Below are 18801 nucleotides of genomic sequence, written 5' to 3' on the forward strand. Positions count from 1 at the left end.
ATAATTACAAGCTCTGGAGGGGTACACGGGAAGTACTTCCCGTCAAGCTGGCATCTAGCCTTTGTCGTGAAGTATCCGCCAAGTACCAGCCGCCTTGGCTCAAGCTGCTGACATAAGAGACCAGATGGACGGCCCTGTCCGCAGCACAGACCCTCACCGCCCCCACTATCCCCTCGCTGATTGGCTGTGTATCATAACGTGGGAAGTTTCTTATCGAATATGGCCCAATTAGGAAAGGTTCCAGACGCTTTTTCTCTTGGTCTTCTGGTTACTTTTGAGAATTTTGCTTCTTCATCAGATTCATCGCCAAACGGTATATCGATATACGAGCGACTTAGGGAGTTTTGCGCTCGTTTCAGTTTCATAAAGCTCCCTGTTGTATTGCTTCTATTGCTTTAATTTGCAACTGGTTTGCCACTTGCATAATTTAAATACAACCCCGCTTTCTGAGCTTGCATCTGTTGACCATGTCTGAGTCGAAGGACCAAATCACCGTCCAGGCATCTGGTGTAGACCATGATCTCTCTACTCCTTCACTGGCCAAAGATGCCCAAGGAGCACAGAGTTCGAGTTCCCAGGCGGAAACCTCCGAGCACCCTGTGCAACCTGCGGACCTGGTTGACCAGAAGAAAGGGTCCTTTGGCTATTTCAGGACTAAAGAGTTCTACATCACTGTGGCTCTAGGGTAAGTTGTACCTTCAAAACTACAGATCAAACCTCAAACCCTAACTCAATTGCTCGCAGTCAAATTCTCGCCATTGCCAATACCTCGACGGGTACCTTCACAACGCTACTCGGCGAGGAAAAGTGGGCAATCCCTGCGTTCCAGACCTTCCTGAATTATGTGCTACTCAACGCCATTTTTACTCCTTATACGATGTACCGTTACGGCTTCAAGGGCTGGCTCCGACTGGTATACCGTGACGGCTGGAAATGTATGTCCCCAATTTCCTCTCCCACAGATCAAATATATAACCCCGACTAACCGCTGCAGACATCATCCTTGCTTTTTGTGACGTGGAAGGCAACTACTTCATTGTGCTGGCATATCAATACACAACCATGCTAAGCGCGCAACTGATCAACTTCTGGGCCATCGTCGTGGTCGTCATCCTCTCATTCCTCTTCCTGGGCGTGCGCTACCACATCACACAAATAATCGGAATTATGATCTGCATTGGCGGCATGGGCATCCTCATTGGCTCGGATCACATCACCGGCACGAATGGCGGAGACGTTTCCCAAGGCAACCAGCTCAAGGGTGACCTGTTCGCACTGCTAGGCGCATCCTTCTATGGTCTCACCAACACGGGAGAAGAGTACTTTGTCAGTACTCGACCCGTGTACGAGGTGCTCGGTCAGATGTCATTCTTCGGAATGATAATCAACGGCGCGCAGGCTGGTATCTTCGACCGGACCTCCTTCCACAATGCACACTGGAACGGAAAGGTCGGCGGGTATCTCACCGGTTACACGCTGTGTCTGAGTTTGTTCTACTGTCTTGCTCCGCTGTTGTTCCGTCTTTCCTCGGCGGCTTTCTTCAACGTCTCCATGCTCACCATGAACTTCTGGGGTGTGATCATTGGCGTCAAGGTCTTCCATTATCACATCCATTGGATGTACCCCATTGCCTTTGTTTTGATCATTGTCGGTCAGCTCATCTACTTCCTTGCCCAGAAAGTCTTGAGTGAAGCCCGCAAGCCCTGGCTTGGGACTAACCAGGAGCGTGGTGTTGTTGGTCTTTTCACTGCGAAGAGGAAGATCGTGCATACCGTCCCTGATGCTGCGGGATATCATGATCAAACCGCCGAGCACATCCCTGAGCACACTCCCACGGTGAATACCAGCTCTGTCTGATTGTTCACCTTGGTGAATCGACTCGTTGCTTTCTCCTTTTAATATATTTTTGGGGGGATTATGGATGTGACCACACATATAAGAGAATCTTTCGGATTCTATTTTGTGTGTTGCGTTAGATGCCCGTCAAGTCCGTCTCGCCGCCACCCCTGCTACTGAGCAGTACGCGGGTGGGTTCGATACTGGACGGGGGACAAAAAAAAAGACGATCTTGCATGCTTTCAATTAATGCTTAATTATTTTCAGACGATTGCTACTTCAGTATTATTAAGATTAAATCAATACAGCCTATCAACTATTGTGTGAGTATCGAAGTATGTATCTCCTCGGCATACTCCAGAAGCAACATTGAAACCCCTGGTATTAGAATTGAGTTAGAATAGAAAGATGGTTTTATATCAGTCTCGGAACGTAGTTAAACTCACCGAGCAGGTATCAGAACACAACTTGCATAAAAGATGAGAAGCCCAAAATAGAAGAGATGACTATCGTGTCGCGAAGTAAGAAGGCACGTTATACTGCATACTAATACCTTCGTAGGACAAGACAACAAATGAGAACTCAATAGGTATATAAGGACACGACATTCCGTTCTCTGATATTGTCCATAGCAAAGAATCCCGTCAATATATAGCCTTGGAAGTAAACAAACCCCAGCAACCCTTACACCAGCTGCATTATAGTCATATCCCACCCTGAAAGAACAAGGGAAGAAAAAGAGAGAAAAACAATTATAAGTCGAATATCCGAATCCAAGAAACATTCCGTTTTGAGCCTCTGTTCGCCTCCCCATCTCCATATGGAGATATATAGTAAAAAAACAGGGATCCAAAATTAAATAAAAGTCACAATGTGCAAGTTTCCCGTACCACCACCCCCCAAAAGATGAAAAAGATGAAAAAAAAAGACCTGTGCATCCGACATGAAAAACACCGAGAAAAATGAGACAGCCCATACATAGCCCACGAGCATCACAGATAAAGCGCCATATTTCCGACCATATTCGCACGGGCACCGGAATAGCAAAACCAAACCAAAAAAAGCAGAACAACAAATAACATGCTGAACCTAAGACCCAACGGGGAAAGACGAATAAGGCATCATACCATCCAGACAGATCAAACACCAATTTGAGGGAATATTTCCAAACCCCAGTAAACCCCGTCCTTTGCCCCCCGCCTAGTAGTAGGCCAGCTCAACCCCAAGTCCAATATGCAACAAGCGCCTACTTGGAGTAATGCCATCAAAAAAGTAATGCCATAAAAAAAAACCAGAAATTCAGGGTTGCTTATCCCCAAACAGAAGCTTGCACGCCGAGACCGCTCTTGGAGCTCCAGACGCCACTGCCGTTGCTCCAGCCGAGGCCGACACCACCAGCTTGGTCCTTAGCGCCAGGGGCACCAGCTGCAGAGGTCACAGCCGGGGTAGGACCAGCTGAGGAGGTACGCTCAGTGGCGGGGCCAGCAGCGGGGTCAGCGGGGGTGAAACCTAGCCCGAGCGGGGAGGGGAGGGGAGTGATAGAGCGCTTATTCAAGGCCTGGTTGGCAGGGGGCGCAGATGTCGGGCCGGGGGCGGGACGGGAACCGATGGGACCAACGGAGCCGATAGGACCAGCGACGGGCTTGGAAGCGGCCTGGCGGGATGAGGGCGAGTCAGCACCGGGCGACGAGGTCGAGGTTACAGGCTGCTCGGCGCCGAAGCTGGCGTTGATGGCAGAGCTAGGCGAGGAGGTGCTGTTGGCGCGCGAGGGCGACTGCATGCCCGTGGCATCGGTGCTAGTGGCGCCAGCCTGGGTCAGGCCGAATGGGTCCATGCCTCGTGGGGAGGATCCACGGACACCGGACGATGGGGTGCCACCGCCGGCTTGGCTATCTGGGCGTGGGTTATCATCGGAGAAGGCACCGGGTGGGAAAAAGGCTGGGCTTTCGTTGCCGTACAGGGCGCGGTGCTGGCGGGCGAGGAGTTCGCGACGGCTGTCCTCGCTCACGGCAGCTGGGCTGGTGGAGCGGTCGGATTTGGATGCAGACATCTCGGCGAGGAGGCCTTGAAAGGAAGAAGAAAAGTATTAAAACCCCGTGTTCAAAGAAAAACGAAAAAGCCAAACCAAATATATTACACAGGCCGACGGATACATAGATGCAAGGAAGTGGAAAGAAAAAAGGAAAGAAAAAGCCGACTGGGGAATATAACGAGGCTCAAAAAGAAGAAGAAGACAAGACGCTACCACGTACTTCGGTTGTACTGCTGCTCCTGGTGATAGTTGCGGAGTTCCCTCTCACGCTGTGCTGCCATCCGACGTTTCGCCTGCATCATCTGTTCCACCTCGTTGGGACGACCCTGGTACCGCTGGGAGGCATAGAAGCCCTGGGCATTGCCAGACGGGGGCATACGGTTGCCATCGAACTCGCTGATCGAATGGTGTCGCTGAGGGCCACCACCCATGCGAGGGTCTGTCAAGAGACAAGTCAGAAACGCGTTCTGGGTGCCATCCGTGCCCGCAACATACCGTAGTCGGGGTAGGGCCGGCCCATCATCATGGGCATCGAATCCCGCCGAGGAGCATTCCACAGCTTTCCGCTCTTGACGAGATTGTCGATCGCACGATCGACCTCTGGGGTAAAAAAAAAAAAGATCAGCACTCGTCCCAAAAGGATTTCCAAAAAAAAAGTATGCCCATGTCATCTCCACAACCGCCTCGCTTCGAAAGCACCAACTTTTCCCCCCATTATGCGATTCGAATTTCGGAGAAGCAATTGTAGAGATTCAAGCAGAAGTGTGTCCGTACCGTCAAATTGGGAGGAAAAGGCCGGGATATCCTCGCGCTGGGAGACCGAACTCGATCCTGTCAAATGTTAGTTTTTTTGTTCGGTGCTCGGCTTTTTGATCCCATACCTGACCGGGAGGGAGGCGCCGGCTGCTCCCAAGAAGCCTGGCGCGCAGCGGGTGCTTGCCAGCCCTGAGGTTCGTAGTACGAAGACATTGTCGAGATCAAAAGGATCCAAAGTGCGACGGTTCAGGGGGGGAGATGATCCGGTCAGAGGCGATCTGTCGAGAAAAAAAAATGTGAGCGTCGATCCACAACACACACTTTTTAAACAGTTCTCCGGATCTTCTTTCAACGCTTTTTTAAAGAAAGTATCGAAATTTGAGATCACAAAAAAAAAAAAGATATCTCGGTCTCGGTCAACCCTTTTGAAGGTGTTTTTTCCCGCGGTCTTTCAACTATGTTCAATAGGGTATATGGGGCATAGAATATTTTTTTCCATCCAATTGGAATCAAAATATAATCACACTTACGGGAAAAAGGCCTCCGAGTATTTCTTTCTACCACGAGTCAACGAGGCAGATGAAGTCCAAAAATTGGAAGGATGAAGAGAGGAAAAGGAGAGAGAGGGTCCTATGGGGGGGAAATGTGGGTGTGTATTACCTTATGGAGAGGAGGGGGGGGGATTTTTCATAAATTGTAATGTAAAAGAGGAAAATAGTACTCTGTACATTAAGTATACGGGGAAAAAAAGGAGATTCTTCTCTTTTCTTTTTTATTATTTCTTTTTCAAAAGTAGGATACTTATTATTAGTGTTAAACCGATACTTAAAACTAATTCCTTCTCTGTTACTCGATAGTTGGGTCTTAAGTGTCTATGAACTATATAACTACCTAAGTCTCTTATATTGTACTCCGTACTGAACAAATCGAAAACCAGCCTATTTGTCATTCAATGCTTTCATTTAATACCAATTCTCTCTTTTTTTTTCTGTACCTCGAAGATCCCAAGTACGCGGCAATTCCCGGCAACCCAAGGGCTTCTATTCGTCACTGATGGGGCCGGTCACCGGAGATTGGACGGGGACACGGCGTGTGTCTAAGCGTCGAGCTACCCTCTGATAGTTACCATTACTTATTATTCAACTATTACCGTCTCTTTACACCGTACCACTTTTATCTGCTCCAAACCAGGCAGGGATATATTACACTTTATAATGTTCGAATCTTGGAAACCTGCCCATTCCCCACTTAAAACGGTGGACATTGACATTGTGTTGCCCTGTTGTATACCTTGTGTTGTAGTACTTCTGTATACTCCATTTAGGTACAATATTCAAAAGACTCCAAGTTCCTAATATCTAGATTCTAAGATCCTCTTCAACAATCTAACCAGATTTTAACAAGGGATTCCCCGGAGTCAACATCTAATGATGCTAACCTTGGAAAGGGCAAAAGCTCTGCACTATGCAGTCAGCTTGCCAAGAGGCTGCCTATGGACGGCATCAGAGGCTGCAAGGCAAGTGAACACTCTAGTCGCATCTGGAATCTGATCTGCAGCCCCATGTATAGTAGTCAGTACAAATGCATGCAATAAGTATATAAAGCCCGCGGTAGCCTGCCCAAATATAGAGAGCCTCGTATGCATCTAGTTAAAGCAAGTCCCCCCCCCTATTAATAAATAGACTAGGAACTATACCAAAAAAAACACACACGGGAGAAGATGCCAATGTAATAGTAACATTGCTGCTTCCAGAATACACTTTGAACGGTGCTTTGACCAACTCGGTCAATTCAGGAGAGGTGGGGCAACGTCCGTCGGCCATCATTTTATATTCTTCCGCAAGGTCCGCGGCCCTCTGAACTGGATTGGCCGCTGCAATGTGCAGTATGTACTCACCCGGCTCAACGGGCCAGTCAGCAGGCCGAGTCTTCCCCCGCATGTACATGAGATTATTTCTATAGGTGTGATCGGGGTGAATGGACTCTATAACTGGATACCGGAGGCACCGAGGTACTCAGGTATATAGAGGTAGAAGAGGGATTTCGTTTTTGTATTTCACTGGTCCGATATCAGCCCCCCACAGAACTCTGCTCTGTTGTCCGTGTATGTCAATTTAATGGGAAGGTACTCCGTACACTATCAACATTTCCCTTCAAACCCTCCGGAAATGTACCACTAGCAAGATACACTCAAGCATGCCTCCGCTTTACCTTGGGAGTGTAATAACTTCCCACTCGTCGTACATGGGACTGTACTCGGCCGAATCTGGTGCTAGTTGTAATAGTCGGATGCTTGATTATATGGGGGTAGGGCTACGTTATACGTCACAAGCTAGAGCTGTCTTGATAGCTGCTCAACGTCAGTCTTGAAGAGGGGTAAATGGTTGAAGCTGTCTACTTGTTTACAAAGAAACACGCCAAACAAGCCTCATATTCCCAATGTGGCGACCCTAAGCCCCGATAAACAAAGGCTACCACCTCACGACTGACACCTCGGCTAGTCCTAGAGACGAATGGTCCAATAGTTAATATCTCCCAATGTTCATACTCTCAAGCCGCATCGGATCCGGAGAGCCACTTCGGACTCTAGAGGGAAGTATGGGGCCAATAGTGGTCCATGGTCCAAACAAAGAAATATGGGTGTTCTCGAGTCACCGAGGATTTAGTGTCTACAGAATCATGGATTTCTACATGAGTCTTTGAAAGGACATAGCACAGTGTTTAGCACAATGTCATATGTATGCCTCAGGCCAAAGACATGGATTAGGTTATACTAGTGAGCAACACGTGCAAGGACCATGCTGATCGCGGGGAGAAGTGAAGAACGACGATCAGGAGAGAAAAAGGAGAGTACACCTACAATGTATGGATCATATAAGGCTTTTCTTAGGAAATCGATGTATTCATTCAATAACCAGTAATCCAAGGGGCTCAACGAACACGACTGCTTAGGTTTGTTATCGATAATCCGTCATGGTACCTGCATGAATGCATAGCTCGGTGATACTGCGGGCAACTCTGGCCGCATTTTGGCTTTCTGGCTTCAGGGTTTCAGGTTTCTGGAGTTGAGAAAAAAAAAGAATAAAGAGCAGTGAGAAAGAGATAAGCGAGACATCATATTTGAGACAAAGGAGAGAAGTCAGCCCCTAATTGTTACCGTTAGAAATTGAGGGATAGAGAGCTATTCCCCAATAGTCTCACTCCGTGGGCTACTCCAACAAACGTTATAACGTTAATTTCTCACTCAACACATCTCTTGGAACTTGTAAATACTTATTCTGTGTGTATTCATCCGATTGCCCCCTTGACTAACATACATAAAATCGTTGACGTTGGAAAGATTCGGAGTTCTTCAAGAGGGGACGGTCGGCAGTGTCTTTACCGCCGACAGGGGCTGACCTCCAGGGCTTCGATCATCTTCATAACTTCTCAAATTCCCCTCTCTGGCTACGCTTCCTTTTCCTCAACAATCAGAAACCCAGGCTGGTTCCTACCAACTCGCTTATAGGGACAACGGACTGTATGGTTCATTCAGTACTTTGGTCCTTTTTTGTCTCTTTTCTTTGATCCAAATCCTCGAACCGTTCGCTCTCTTCTCTCTCACGAAGACCGTTTTTTTTTTTTTTACTATTTTCTTTTCGTGTCATATTTTCATCTCCTGGTTGAGGCATTGTCTTTTTACATCTCTTCAATTCTTATCGGTCCTGAGTGAAAGGAAAAAAAAAATCGGCTTTTCGCGACTTTGGTCAAGGGCGATTGAAAGTCTCCCACCACAAACGATCTGCTTCCCGGTTGTCTCACACATATCAACGAACCCGTGACGTGTTACACACGTGCCATAACCTCCCTCGTCCCAATTTATCGATCACAAAATTTCTCCGGTGATTTCCAACTGAGAAGAAACTGAGGGGATTATATTGTGTGGTGTGTGGGAGTGGACTCTTATCTCTTTTGCCGAACCACCGTACGGAAGGACCACAACGGTGTGGGAGTTGCGAATTGCTATATGGTCGCAAAAATCGATGGGAATGCGAAGTGTTCCCTCCACCGTGACGTCGCCTCGCTAGCGTCGGCGCAGTCCTCCACGATGGCATGGAGGCCACAATCCGATGTGCCACAATCTGACGTACCCGAGACCGCCGCTCGGCCTCCGTTGACTTCGCACCAGTCCAATTCCCTTCCTTCCACTCCATATCAACATGCGCGCAACCTATCGTTCCACTCCCGGTCGCCGTCCCCCGCCCGCGGAAGCACCTCCCCTCGATCCACCCACTCCGAAGCCACACATCTACCCCCGTTCTCCCGGAAACCGCTCGGAGGATGTAAATATGAGACCGCCATGGCATATTTTCGACGACGGATACCGTATAGTCTAGGGGCAGATATACTACCAGAGGAGAAGGGGGCATTGAAGGAGCAGCTCAGCCCAGACGAGGAGAAAAAATTGTCGACCGAGATCATGGATCTGTATGATCGATTGTTACCATCTGCCGAGAGTGATGATCGACGACGACAACTTGTTCGAAAATTGGAGAAGCTTTTCAATGACCAATGGCCGGGTCATAATATTAAGGCGAACATTTTTGGTTCGTCAGGGAATAAGCTCTGTTCGAGTGACTCGGATGGTAGGTTCTTTCTTTTTGGACACAGAGATAAAAAGGCAAAAATAAATACTAACTTGAGCAGTGGACATTTGCATCACAACCAACTACAAGGAGTTGGAGCATGTGTGCCTGTTGGCTGAGGTGTTGGCTAAACGTAAGGAACTTCCGTTGACATAATCTGATCGAATGATAGACTGATCTGAACAGATGGGATGCAACGGGTGGTGTGTGTATCGCACGCAAAGGTCCCCATTGTGAAAATTTGGGACCCGGAGCTCCGGTTAGCCTGTGACATGAATGTCAATAATACCTTGGCGCTAGAAAACACTCGAATGATTCGGACCTATGTTGAGGTGGATGAAAGAGTGAGGCCTCTGGCAATGGCTATCAAGCACTGGACGAAGCAAAGAATTCTCAATGATGCAGCACTTGGGGGAACCCTTAGTTCTTACACCTGGATCTGTTTGATCATTAATTTCCTGCAGACAAGAAACCCTCCAATTCTCCCAAGTTTGCAAGCGCGTCCACACAAGAAGAGGATGACTCAGGATGGGTTGGTCTGCTCGTTCGATGACGACCTCAAGACCTTGTCTCAATTTGGCCGCAAGAACAAGCAATCAGTTGGCGAGTTGCTCTTTCATTTTTTCCGGTATTATGGCTACGAATTCGACTATGAGAAGAACGTCATCTCAGTACGGGACGGCACCCTGATCAACAAAGAGGCCAAGGGCTGGCATCTGATGTTGAACAACCGACTGTGCGTGGAGGAGCCGTTCAACACGTCAAGAAACCTAGGCAACACCGCCGATGACACCTCATTCCGGGGATTACATTTGGAATTGCGAAGGGCTTTCAAACATATCGCAAACGGTGATCTAGAAGGTTGTTGTCAGCAGTTTGAGTTCCCGGCAGAAGAGGAGCGGACCTGGGAACGACCACCACCCCAACCGCGGCCAACTCTTACACCTTCCCTCCCATCGCGGGGTGGACGGGGAGGAAATCGTGGCGGCAGATACAACAATCAGTTCTCGCGAGGTGGACTCACTGGCGGGCGACGACAGTCAAACACCGCAAATAAGTCGAACTTCCGGCAGCCGAACAACGGCAATGCATCAGATATCTCTCTACATGCACAGCAGCAAGCCCAGTACCTTTTGCATGACCAGTTATACCAACAAATCCAGCTTTTGCAGGCGCAGGAGCAAGAATTGCGGATGCAATTGCATAGCCAGGCATTGATTACTGGGAGACCGCCTCCGGTATTCATCCGTCAGCCATTTATCCAATTTCCAGTTCCTCAACAACAAGAGTTTCCAGAGGAAACCTCACAGCCGAGATCAGGAACAGGAACAGCAAGCCATGCTACTCTCAGCCCAACTCAACGACAGCAGACAATGTACAACCCCACTTATGCTTCGGTTGGTGCATCTGGCTCGCAAGCGACCATCACCAACCCTCCATCGCCTTCTGCTGTCAGTGTTATGCCTGATACTCGCCGTAACTCTCGGCGATTGTCGGCTGTCAACGGATCCCCGAAGTCTCTTCGTGCGCATTCACAACCTGCACGGCCTCAGGGCTCGCCCTCTCTTCCCAGCTATATCCCCCTTTATACCATGCCGCCACCCACGGAGAACTGGTCAAAACAAAGGCCGACTACCGAGTTGTCCGAAGGCGGAGAAGGCAGTGGTGACGAGAATGCAATGCGCTCGAACAGTCTGGCTAGCAATGGATCCCGGTCAAACTCTGTGGATGACAACCGGCAGCAAGATGTGTTGGGTTATTATATAACCCCTCAACAACTTCAAGCCTTCCAGCAAGGTTCCATGCTGCCGCCATTGTCCACACAGATGGGCCTGGTCTCGAATGGATATTCATTTATTCCCCTTCAGCCAGATTACCGACCAGGGTCGTTCTCGTCAGAAACGGCTCGCTCGGAGCACACTCCGACTTCCAAGCCCCCGTCGCAACCGGTCCAATCCGCTCCACGTCCAATTGCATCCGGTCCGTTGATCGTCGATGGATCAGTGCGTCCGAGTGAGCCCCGCTCGGCGTATGCGCCTGAGTTGATTGACCCTTACTCCGCGGCAAGCCATTATACGTCGTCAGATGATCACAACATGAACACACCTGCAAGTTTCTCCGACTCCTTGTCTCAAGATTACCAGGATTCCGGATCCTTTGACTTGGAGCATTCCGCTGTCTTCACTCGGCCATCTCCGGAAACGCAAAAGGTCAATGGTGTGAGCGGGGAAAAGCAGTCAGACACGAATGGCCAATCCGAGCTTCTCGCTAGTCGGCTGCAGAACTACCACCTATCGAATTCCGAGAAGCTGGTACAGCAACCTGCGAAGACGAGTCCAGACCGACCAAGAAATGGTACAGCACAAGGACCAGGAAAGGAACCCGGCCAGCCTAAGCACTCGGGACAGATGAGCGAGAAACCTGCTGCATCCGGACCGAATGAGAATCGGCATCAATCGACCAACTCGAAGCGTCGGACCAATGGAGACCACTCTGAAAAGGCGAACGGTGTGAATGGCAAGAGCAAGCCTAAAGGCCAAGGCCGACACGACGGCTCTCACACTGCTGCTTCTGGCACGAAAGATCGACACTCAGACCCGCCCCGAAGATCAGGCGGACAGTCTAACGGCACAAACGATAGCAACCATGGATGGCAGACGACGAAGAAGAAGAATCGCAAGAACACCAAGTCGTCAATGGAGTCTCGAAACGGTATCAATGGCGGTCATGAGCTCGTCCCAGCAGATGATTCTTTGCGAAAAGGCGGTTGACGAAGTGTGTATCTTTGCGCCTCTGAAACCATCCCTAGCACATAAGGAGTGAGCAGATACTCATGTCCCACCTGATTCCATTGCCTCCAAATTCCCGTCCACGCGGTATCCCCACAAACGAACTCACGTTCCCCTGAAATACGTTGTTTTGCTCTTTGGTTTTTTTTTTTATTTTCCCCTTTCTCCATTGAGGGATTAGGGTTCATATATGCATGCATTCGTTGCCATCGGGAAAGTTGGCCGGTTCATTTTCCAGGAAACGCCTCCCATGCATTGAGACGATTTCTTTCCAGTTGTTTGGAGTTCTTTGTGTTTCAAATGGTTAGACCCGGTTCTGTGTCTGATGCTTTTCATCTTTCTTATGCCAAATTTTTTTCTTTTTTTTTCGGTCCTGGTTTTGTACAAAAGAGAAAGATTAACTTGTTGCCAATGAGAAACAAACCAAAATTTTCGAAAAAAGGGTGTTCCTTTTCCTCTTCTTGCTGAAGGTCGTGGTATCTGATACTTCCTGGCTTGCATCGTCTTTGATGCTTCTGCTCTCCCAGCCTTTAACTCGTTTCATCTTTCTTAGCCTGTTGTCAGTCAACAGAGTGTCCATACCCTAAATGAAAGATTGGGCTTCAAATAACAAAGGCCAAGAGAACAAAGGGAAGAATAGGTCTCAGTTCTCAAACCCTCTCTCCCTCCCTCTCTTCATCGTGCCCACCTTCGTCCTCTCCCACCTCCCTCAACCCACCAAGAACAACCCTCCATCCAAGGCAACCCATCGGCTTCATCAATCCACCATTAACTACAAAGAATCCACATACACACACCCAGCATACATACATACCAAAAGGGTGTATCCCAATCCCAAACAACAAATACTCCGATCACCCAAAAACGAGAATAGAGAAAAGAAAAAAAAGAGGAAATGATGTGGATGATATTCCTTTCTTTCATGCTGTATTTGTATTATTGCTTTTTCTTCGCCTACGGCGTAATCTGCGAGGTCTATTCTAGCCTATCTTTCGTCCACAATTGCGCCATTCGATCAGTCGGTGCCGTCATGTCTCTTTTCTCTCGGAATTGGAATTGGTCGAATTCGAGTTTCCAGTTGCCGGGGGCTGGTGGTTTGCCTTGGCTTACTCGTGTGACAACCCCGATACCGATTGCGCCGAATTTCTTTGCATTTTCGTTTACGTTTTGCTTAGGGGTGTTGGCTTATCAGTTGTTTTTGTGTTAATCTGCTTTGAGGGTTTTGCTTTTTTTGTTATCTTCAGTGCTTGTCTCCATGGTGTATCTGGTGTATGTGTACTGGAAGTAAGGGGAGGGGAGAGGCACTTGTTTTTTACTTTGTGGGAATTTTATGTAGCATTGGCGGAGAGAAAGCGTTGATTATTGGAATATTGCTCGAAATATATTGACATTGCATCATTTATCATGGAGATGATAGTATGGCATATGGTATAGTATATAGTACAGTACATCTGTAACACACAGATGAAGTTGGACAATGCTGGACATGATTAAATCACATAAAGGCGTTGGGAAGACAAAAAACAAGGCGAAGATGGGATATTAAAACAGAAAGACTTGGCCGGTAGAATCGGCAAATATGTTCAACGGGGAGAGAATCGAAAATGATATGCTGGGATCCTCCAGTATCGCTTTGAAAGGGAAATTAAAACACCAATTGATGAATTCAAGCATTCAAGCCAGATCAGTACCAGATCTCGGTCCAGATGTACGGCAGAATCACGATAGAGGCCGTGTACAATATCATGAAAGCGTAGTATGGGGCGAGGAGTACCCTGGGCAGAGGGGTATCACAGATAAGAACCCAGATGGAGAGGAAGGCGACAGAGAAGAAGTGGCTGACGAGGACGAGGGGTTTCTTGATCAGACCGGCCAACAGCCCAACGGGGCCGCCAACTGGTCCTATCTGGAAGTAGCGGAAACAGCCACGCTGAAGAGCTTTGAGGTATTGGTCTATTGATAAACAGTTAGTTATCGGAAATCAACCAAAGAGGTGGGCATACATACTGTCGGCAGCGAAGAGCGCATAGAGAGCCTGTGCGAGGATATTGATGACCGAAGAAGAATTCTTTCGCCTCCAGTGGAATTCCGCGAGCTGTTCGAGAACAAGGCCTGTATTGGAGAGGGTGGGCACGCGCTCTGGGCTGAGCAATTCGCGGATGAGACAGACATCGTTGAGCGCCACCGTCATGCCTCCACCTGTGAGAGGGTGCCGCATGTTGAGCGCATCTCCCAGAATCATCAGGCCGGGTGTCTTGTTGACCGAGGCAGGCAGGAACGAGTTCGGCATTGACCGTAGCTGGCCCTGCTCTAGCGCATCGGCAAACGACTTTTGAGCACCCTCTGGGAGCTGGGGCAGAATGTTATTTCGCATGTAACCCTTGACACCACCATTCTTCACCGAGGCCAGAGGTAGGTTATCGGGGATATCGACAAGGATTCGGGTTTCGTGGGTGCCAATCTGGTACATGAGCACAGGTGGATTATCGCTGAGGAGGACATGGCCAGTGTTGGGCGCGGGGAGTTTAGCATCGATGAGCTCTAAGCCGTAGAACTTTGATTTCCGTTTGGGTGTGTACTGGTGGTGTTGCTTGCGGAAATCCGAATTGTAGCCGTCGGCAGCCACGGTGAGTTGACCGAAGTAGCAATCCTTGACCTCCTTGGTCACACACTCGACTCCAAGGACTTCTTGGGTATATGCCGATATGACAAGGTCAGTCACCTTGGTTTCGACCACTGTGACATTTGGGCAGGACAGAGCGGCTGCCCGTAGTTTCATCACGAATCGACCATGATGGAAGGCTCGTCCCAACGGTGTAGGTGAGGTTGGGGAGGCCTTGGGGTATTCGAGGAGGACCGGTTCGCCAAAGTAAGAAACCCAGTATCCCTTCACGTCAATGCCATCAATATCTTCCAGACAATCCCGCAGCCCTAGTTGTTCGAGCGCCTGAACACCTCCCGGTTGGAGCAGTTCACCAACAATGCGGTTGGGCTCCTCTAACGATTTTTCCAGTAGGATCACACTGCGTCCTTGATTTCCCAGTGCAACTGCAAGGGCACAACCGAGAACGCCGGCACCCACAATTACAACATCAGCTTCGTGGTGTTCGATGCGGCGTTGAGCGGCCACGGAGAGGGAGGCGTCGCCTTTAAGCACGGGGGCCATTTTTGGGTTTGAAAGAGTAGATAATATCAGAACAGAGACGACGGATGCAGGACCATTATCGGCCGGAGCAATTGATTTAAATGAAAGTCGATTGGCCTGTGTTTATGGGCTGATGTTTTTTTTTTCCTTTGGCGGAGAGAAGGGGGTGGCGTGACATGTGAAAGGATGACCTGGACCTCCTCTCTCCGCCTTCTCAATTCTACGCAGAAGGGGACATCACGCCGTTATCTCCAAGTGGACTGATATGGATATACAACATCCATGGATTGGCAGGTATATCGATATTGATGAATCTATTTATGGATCTATTGAATGGTTATTGTACATAGTACTATTTACATTATTATACATATTCACTGAGACGCCCGATGCCCCTGATAATCCTCATACTCCATATACTCCTCGTAATCCCCTCGAGGTGAAAACTCAAGGTGATAGTCGGACGAGTACTTCTCAGCCACATAAGGCACACCCCAATTCGCTGGGTTGTTCCACGGGTATTCAGGATCTTCCGAGGGGACGGTGTGCAAGTTTGAGACATTGGACTCAGACCACCACTTTGTATGGTCAGGGGCATCGAACTGCTTGCGCCTGAGCAACAGATCCAACTCCCACTCTTCATCGAAGTTCATAATGAGTTCCCCTAGGTCTGTGGTGGGAAGTAAATGTTGTTGCTCGGTGAGTTTGAATGGCTTGGAACGTCTCGACCTTTTCAACTCTGGGTATACATTGATGGTTGACCAATGCGAATCACCTTCAAACTTGGCTTCCAATGCCCCCACGATTTTCCGGAGTACCAAGACTTGTCCCTCGGCGTCGTAGGATGCAGAGCCAGAGGATCTGATCGCATTTTCCAACGAGCCCAACTGAGAGGTGGCTTCCACGACAAAGTCTTGGTTGATGGGCTCATTCCGCGAGAGGACTGTCATTATGCACCACCAGACCCCCTTGAAGTTATGGACCTTGGCAAATGCACGTAGCAGCATCTTCAATAGTACCTGGTCGAAGCCATGAGAGAGCCGCCACCGAGATTGGTAGATGGTTGTGAGGAGATCGACGGCGAGTTCTGGCGTTCCACCCCCAACAAGGTAACGGCTGGTAGAAGTCGCGCAGAAGTGCTTTACCGAAAGGCCATTGGTGTTGGCACAGATATCATAATATTCAAAAATGGCCATCTTGATCAAGCCTCCATACCCGATGGCTTCTGGGTCCACCTCCATGACCCGTTGGAAGAATATGGGAATCCACGAAGTGAAGCGCTTGCTATAACGGAGAGCAGGAACATTTTTCCAGTAATCCCATTCGGATGTAATCAGACGTCGCGCGTTCGGCAAGCCTGTCTTTTTGCAACTGAGAATCGCAGCGATCACAGCCAGCTTCAAGTGAAGTGGTCTGACAACGTAACCGCCCGTGGTTGCGTGATTGTAAATGGCCAGAGCATCGGTGTGCCTGCCCATGTTGATAAAGTGCTCCATCCGCTTGTGGAGCGGAACGTATAAACTGGGAGTTTTGGAGGCCACCATCTCGCTCACCGTTTGAGGGAAAGATTCCTCGGCGGGAATATGAATTGGGGCAATTTTATCCCCTCGTACTGCCCAAGTTTCAGAACTAGTCCCAAGGATGCGCCGGGAAGAGGTTAGATGATCTTGTCGGTTCTTAGCGGCTTGCTTCAGTCGCCAGATTCCTACAGGATTGTCGGTCATTGCGAGTTTTCGGCTCTTCACGAGTGACTTGATAAACCGATCGTCAATACCGGTATTCCAATTCTGATCGTGGGCCATGTCCATAATGGTTGTGATCATCTCTTCGTTGCCTTTTTCAATGATTGCTTCAAGGATGTGTCGGTGGAGTACCTTGTCGGGTTGTATGTCAAAATCGTTGATACAAGAGGTGACGAAGTCGAGGATTTGCTGGCCCGTGTGGGTGGGATAGTATTCCAAGAAGACCCGGTCGAAGATCATAGTGAAATCCTTCTTTGATTGGGTGTATCCGTGCTCGTGCATAGCATGCATGCCATCCATGACCCTGTCCCATTCACAGTTAAGTGCTCTGTTGTAGATAATCAAGCCAATGGTCCGGCATCCAGGCTCGGTCCCATAACGTGTTGACATTGCTTTAACCATAGCCTCAGCTTCCTCGGCTCGGCCAGTTTCAACCATGGCCTTGACCATTGGGTTGAAAAGTTTCTCAGTTGGCTTCCGATCGAGTGATTCGAGGCGTTTGAGAATGAGGCCGAGTTGGGAAGACAGCAATTCCATGCTCCTAGTCTTCCTCCATAATCCATCAAGATAAGCACCACACAGACCGCAGTCACGGTCATCCTCGAAGCGCTGGAAGAAGAGGAATTTGGCGGAGTCCAACCGTTTGGACTCGATTAGACATCGGAGGATAACTTCCAACAGATGGGTTGGAACATCAAAGCTGGTTCTGAATTTATCATATATAATGCCGACAGAGTCGATATGGCCCTCTTTTGCAAGCAGATGCATCAGTGTAGCCCACATCTCCCCTGAGACGACACTGACTTTGTCCATGCGATTGAACAACGTTCGAGCAACGAACAGATTTCCTTTAATGCAATTTGCAGTAAATATAATACATGCAAGCTCTCTGCGTTCCCAAGAAATGCTAGGTGTCTGCCGAGTGTGCGCCAAGAACAAATTCGCTGCAGTGATCTCCCGTTCTTGATTTAACAACCGGCGGATTTCGGCATCAAATGGCAGCTTGCCAGATTCTCGTGCGAGCTCGCCCTGCTGTTTCTCACGAGCCAGAATTTCAGCGTTGTGGGCTAAGCTTGGAGGATCGATGTTTCCTGCGTAGTTGGATTGTGCAAGGGGGTGGATCCCAAAGAGCGACCGTTTTGATCGGGCATGGTGTTTTTCCAAGCTGACCAGGGGTTTAGGCTTCGGCTTCGGGCCATCTTTTCCTGCCTGAAACCCTGGCTCATGGGGTCCGTCAGGTGCGTTCCGATTCCTCGTCTTGAGAGATTCAATGCCCATGAATTCACCCGCTTCAGCAGCCTCGACCATCACCTTGAGTCGTTTGGCAGCAGATGTTGCATCATAATTTGGGGCAGTGCTGTGTAATGTTCGTTTGTTCTCGATGATTTTCTCGGCAATGCGGACCCGGCGATGGACTTCGTACGTGAGGGCTGCAACGGTGCAGAATCCGCCAACTGTTGAGCCGGCAAGGGCCAATTGGCGGAGCACTCGGAGGGCATTCGGAGAGGGAATTATCGAGCCGGATTTTGCGGCGCGGGCAAGCATATTGGAGATGCTGAGCGCGGGTTGCGCGCGAGTTCACCAGTCGTGCATGAGCGGCCTCGCACCAATGTTCCGAAAGGAGGAGATAATTGAAATAAATTAAACGTGAATAGCTCCGACCACCAGCTATGATCCAAGTTTAGGGGTATGGACAATTGAAGCTGAGAGCGTAGGGTAAGTTCGGAGCAGCTTCTTTTTTCCCGATGCAAATCAACTTGCACGTTTGGCCGGTGCCGCCCACCGGAGGCTGGCCTAGTCATACGACCCATGGATCTAACCGGATACATCTTCCAAGGTTCCTTATTCTCAAACTACCAAATATATTGAACATATC

The 18801-nt window shown here is 49.1% G+C and overlaps 5 protein-coding genes across 5 annotated transcripts; 2 read left to right on the forward strand and 3 right to left on the reverse strand.

Annotated features, from left to right (window-relative positions):
• Positions 1–467: 467 nt before the first annotated feature.
• On the forward strand, positions 468–1857 carry PEX2_073430 (DUF914 domain membrane protein; the record flags this gene model as incomplete). The annotated part of the gene is made up of 3 exons (XM_016744613.1): positions 468–685; positions 745–935; positions 995–1857. 3 exons carry the CDS (start codon positions 468–470, stop codon positions 1855–1857), a joined length of 1272 nt encoding a protein of 423 aa, XP_016600584.1.
• Positions 1858–3145: 1288 nt separating this feature from the next.
• PEX2_073440 (uncharacterized protein) lies at positions 3146–4837 on the reverse strand (the record flags this gene model as incomplete). Its single annotated transcript, XM_016744614.1, has 5 exons — positions 3146–3900; positions 4089–4307; positions 4364–4468; positions 4643–4699; positions 4750–4837. 5 exons carry the CDS (start codon positions 4835–4837, stop codon positions 3146–3148), a joined length of 1224 nt encoding a protein of 407 aa, XP_016600585.1.
• A 3793-nt stretch (positions 4838–8630) lies between these two features.
• Positions 8631–12020, forward strand: PEX2_073450 (uncharacterized protein; the record flags this gene model as incomplete). Its single annotated transcript, XM_016744615.1, has 3 exons — positions 8631–9249; positions 9311–9382; positions 9436–12020. 3 exons carry the CDS (start codon positions 8631–8633, stop codon positions 12018–12020), a joined length of 3276 nt encoding a protein of 1091 aa, XP_016600586.1.
• A 1702-nt stretch (positions 12021–13722) lies between these two features.
• On the reverse strand, positions 13723–15204 carry erg1 (squalene monooxygenase erg1; the record flags this gene model as incomplete). The annotated part of the gene is made up of 2 exons (XM_016744616.1): positions 13723–13991; positions 14046–15204. The coding sequence occupies 2 exons, from the start codon at positions 15202–15204 to the stop codon at positions 13723–13725; spliced, it is 1428 nt and encodes a 475-aa protein (XP_016600587.1).
• A 353-nt stretch (positions 15205–15557) lies between these two features.
• Positions 15558–18470, reverse strand: PEX2_073470 (pentatricopeptide repeat protein; the record flags this gene model as incomplete). The annotated part of the gene is made up of 1 exon (XM_016744617.1): positions 15558–18470. The coding sequence occupies one exon, from the start codon at positions 18468–18470 to the stop codon at positions 15558–15560; it is 2913 nt and encodes a 970-aa protein (XP_016600588.1).
• Between the last annotated feature and the right edge of the window lie 331 nt (positions 18471–18801).

The sequence above is a fragment of the Penicillium expansum genome (genome assembly GCF_000769745.1).
Source record: "Penicillium expansum strain MD-8 chromosome Unknown contig254, whole genome shotgun sequence".
NCBI lineage: Eukaryota > Fungi > Ascomycota > Eurotiomycetes > Eurotiales > Aspergillaceae > Penicillium > Penicillium expansum.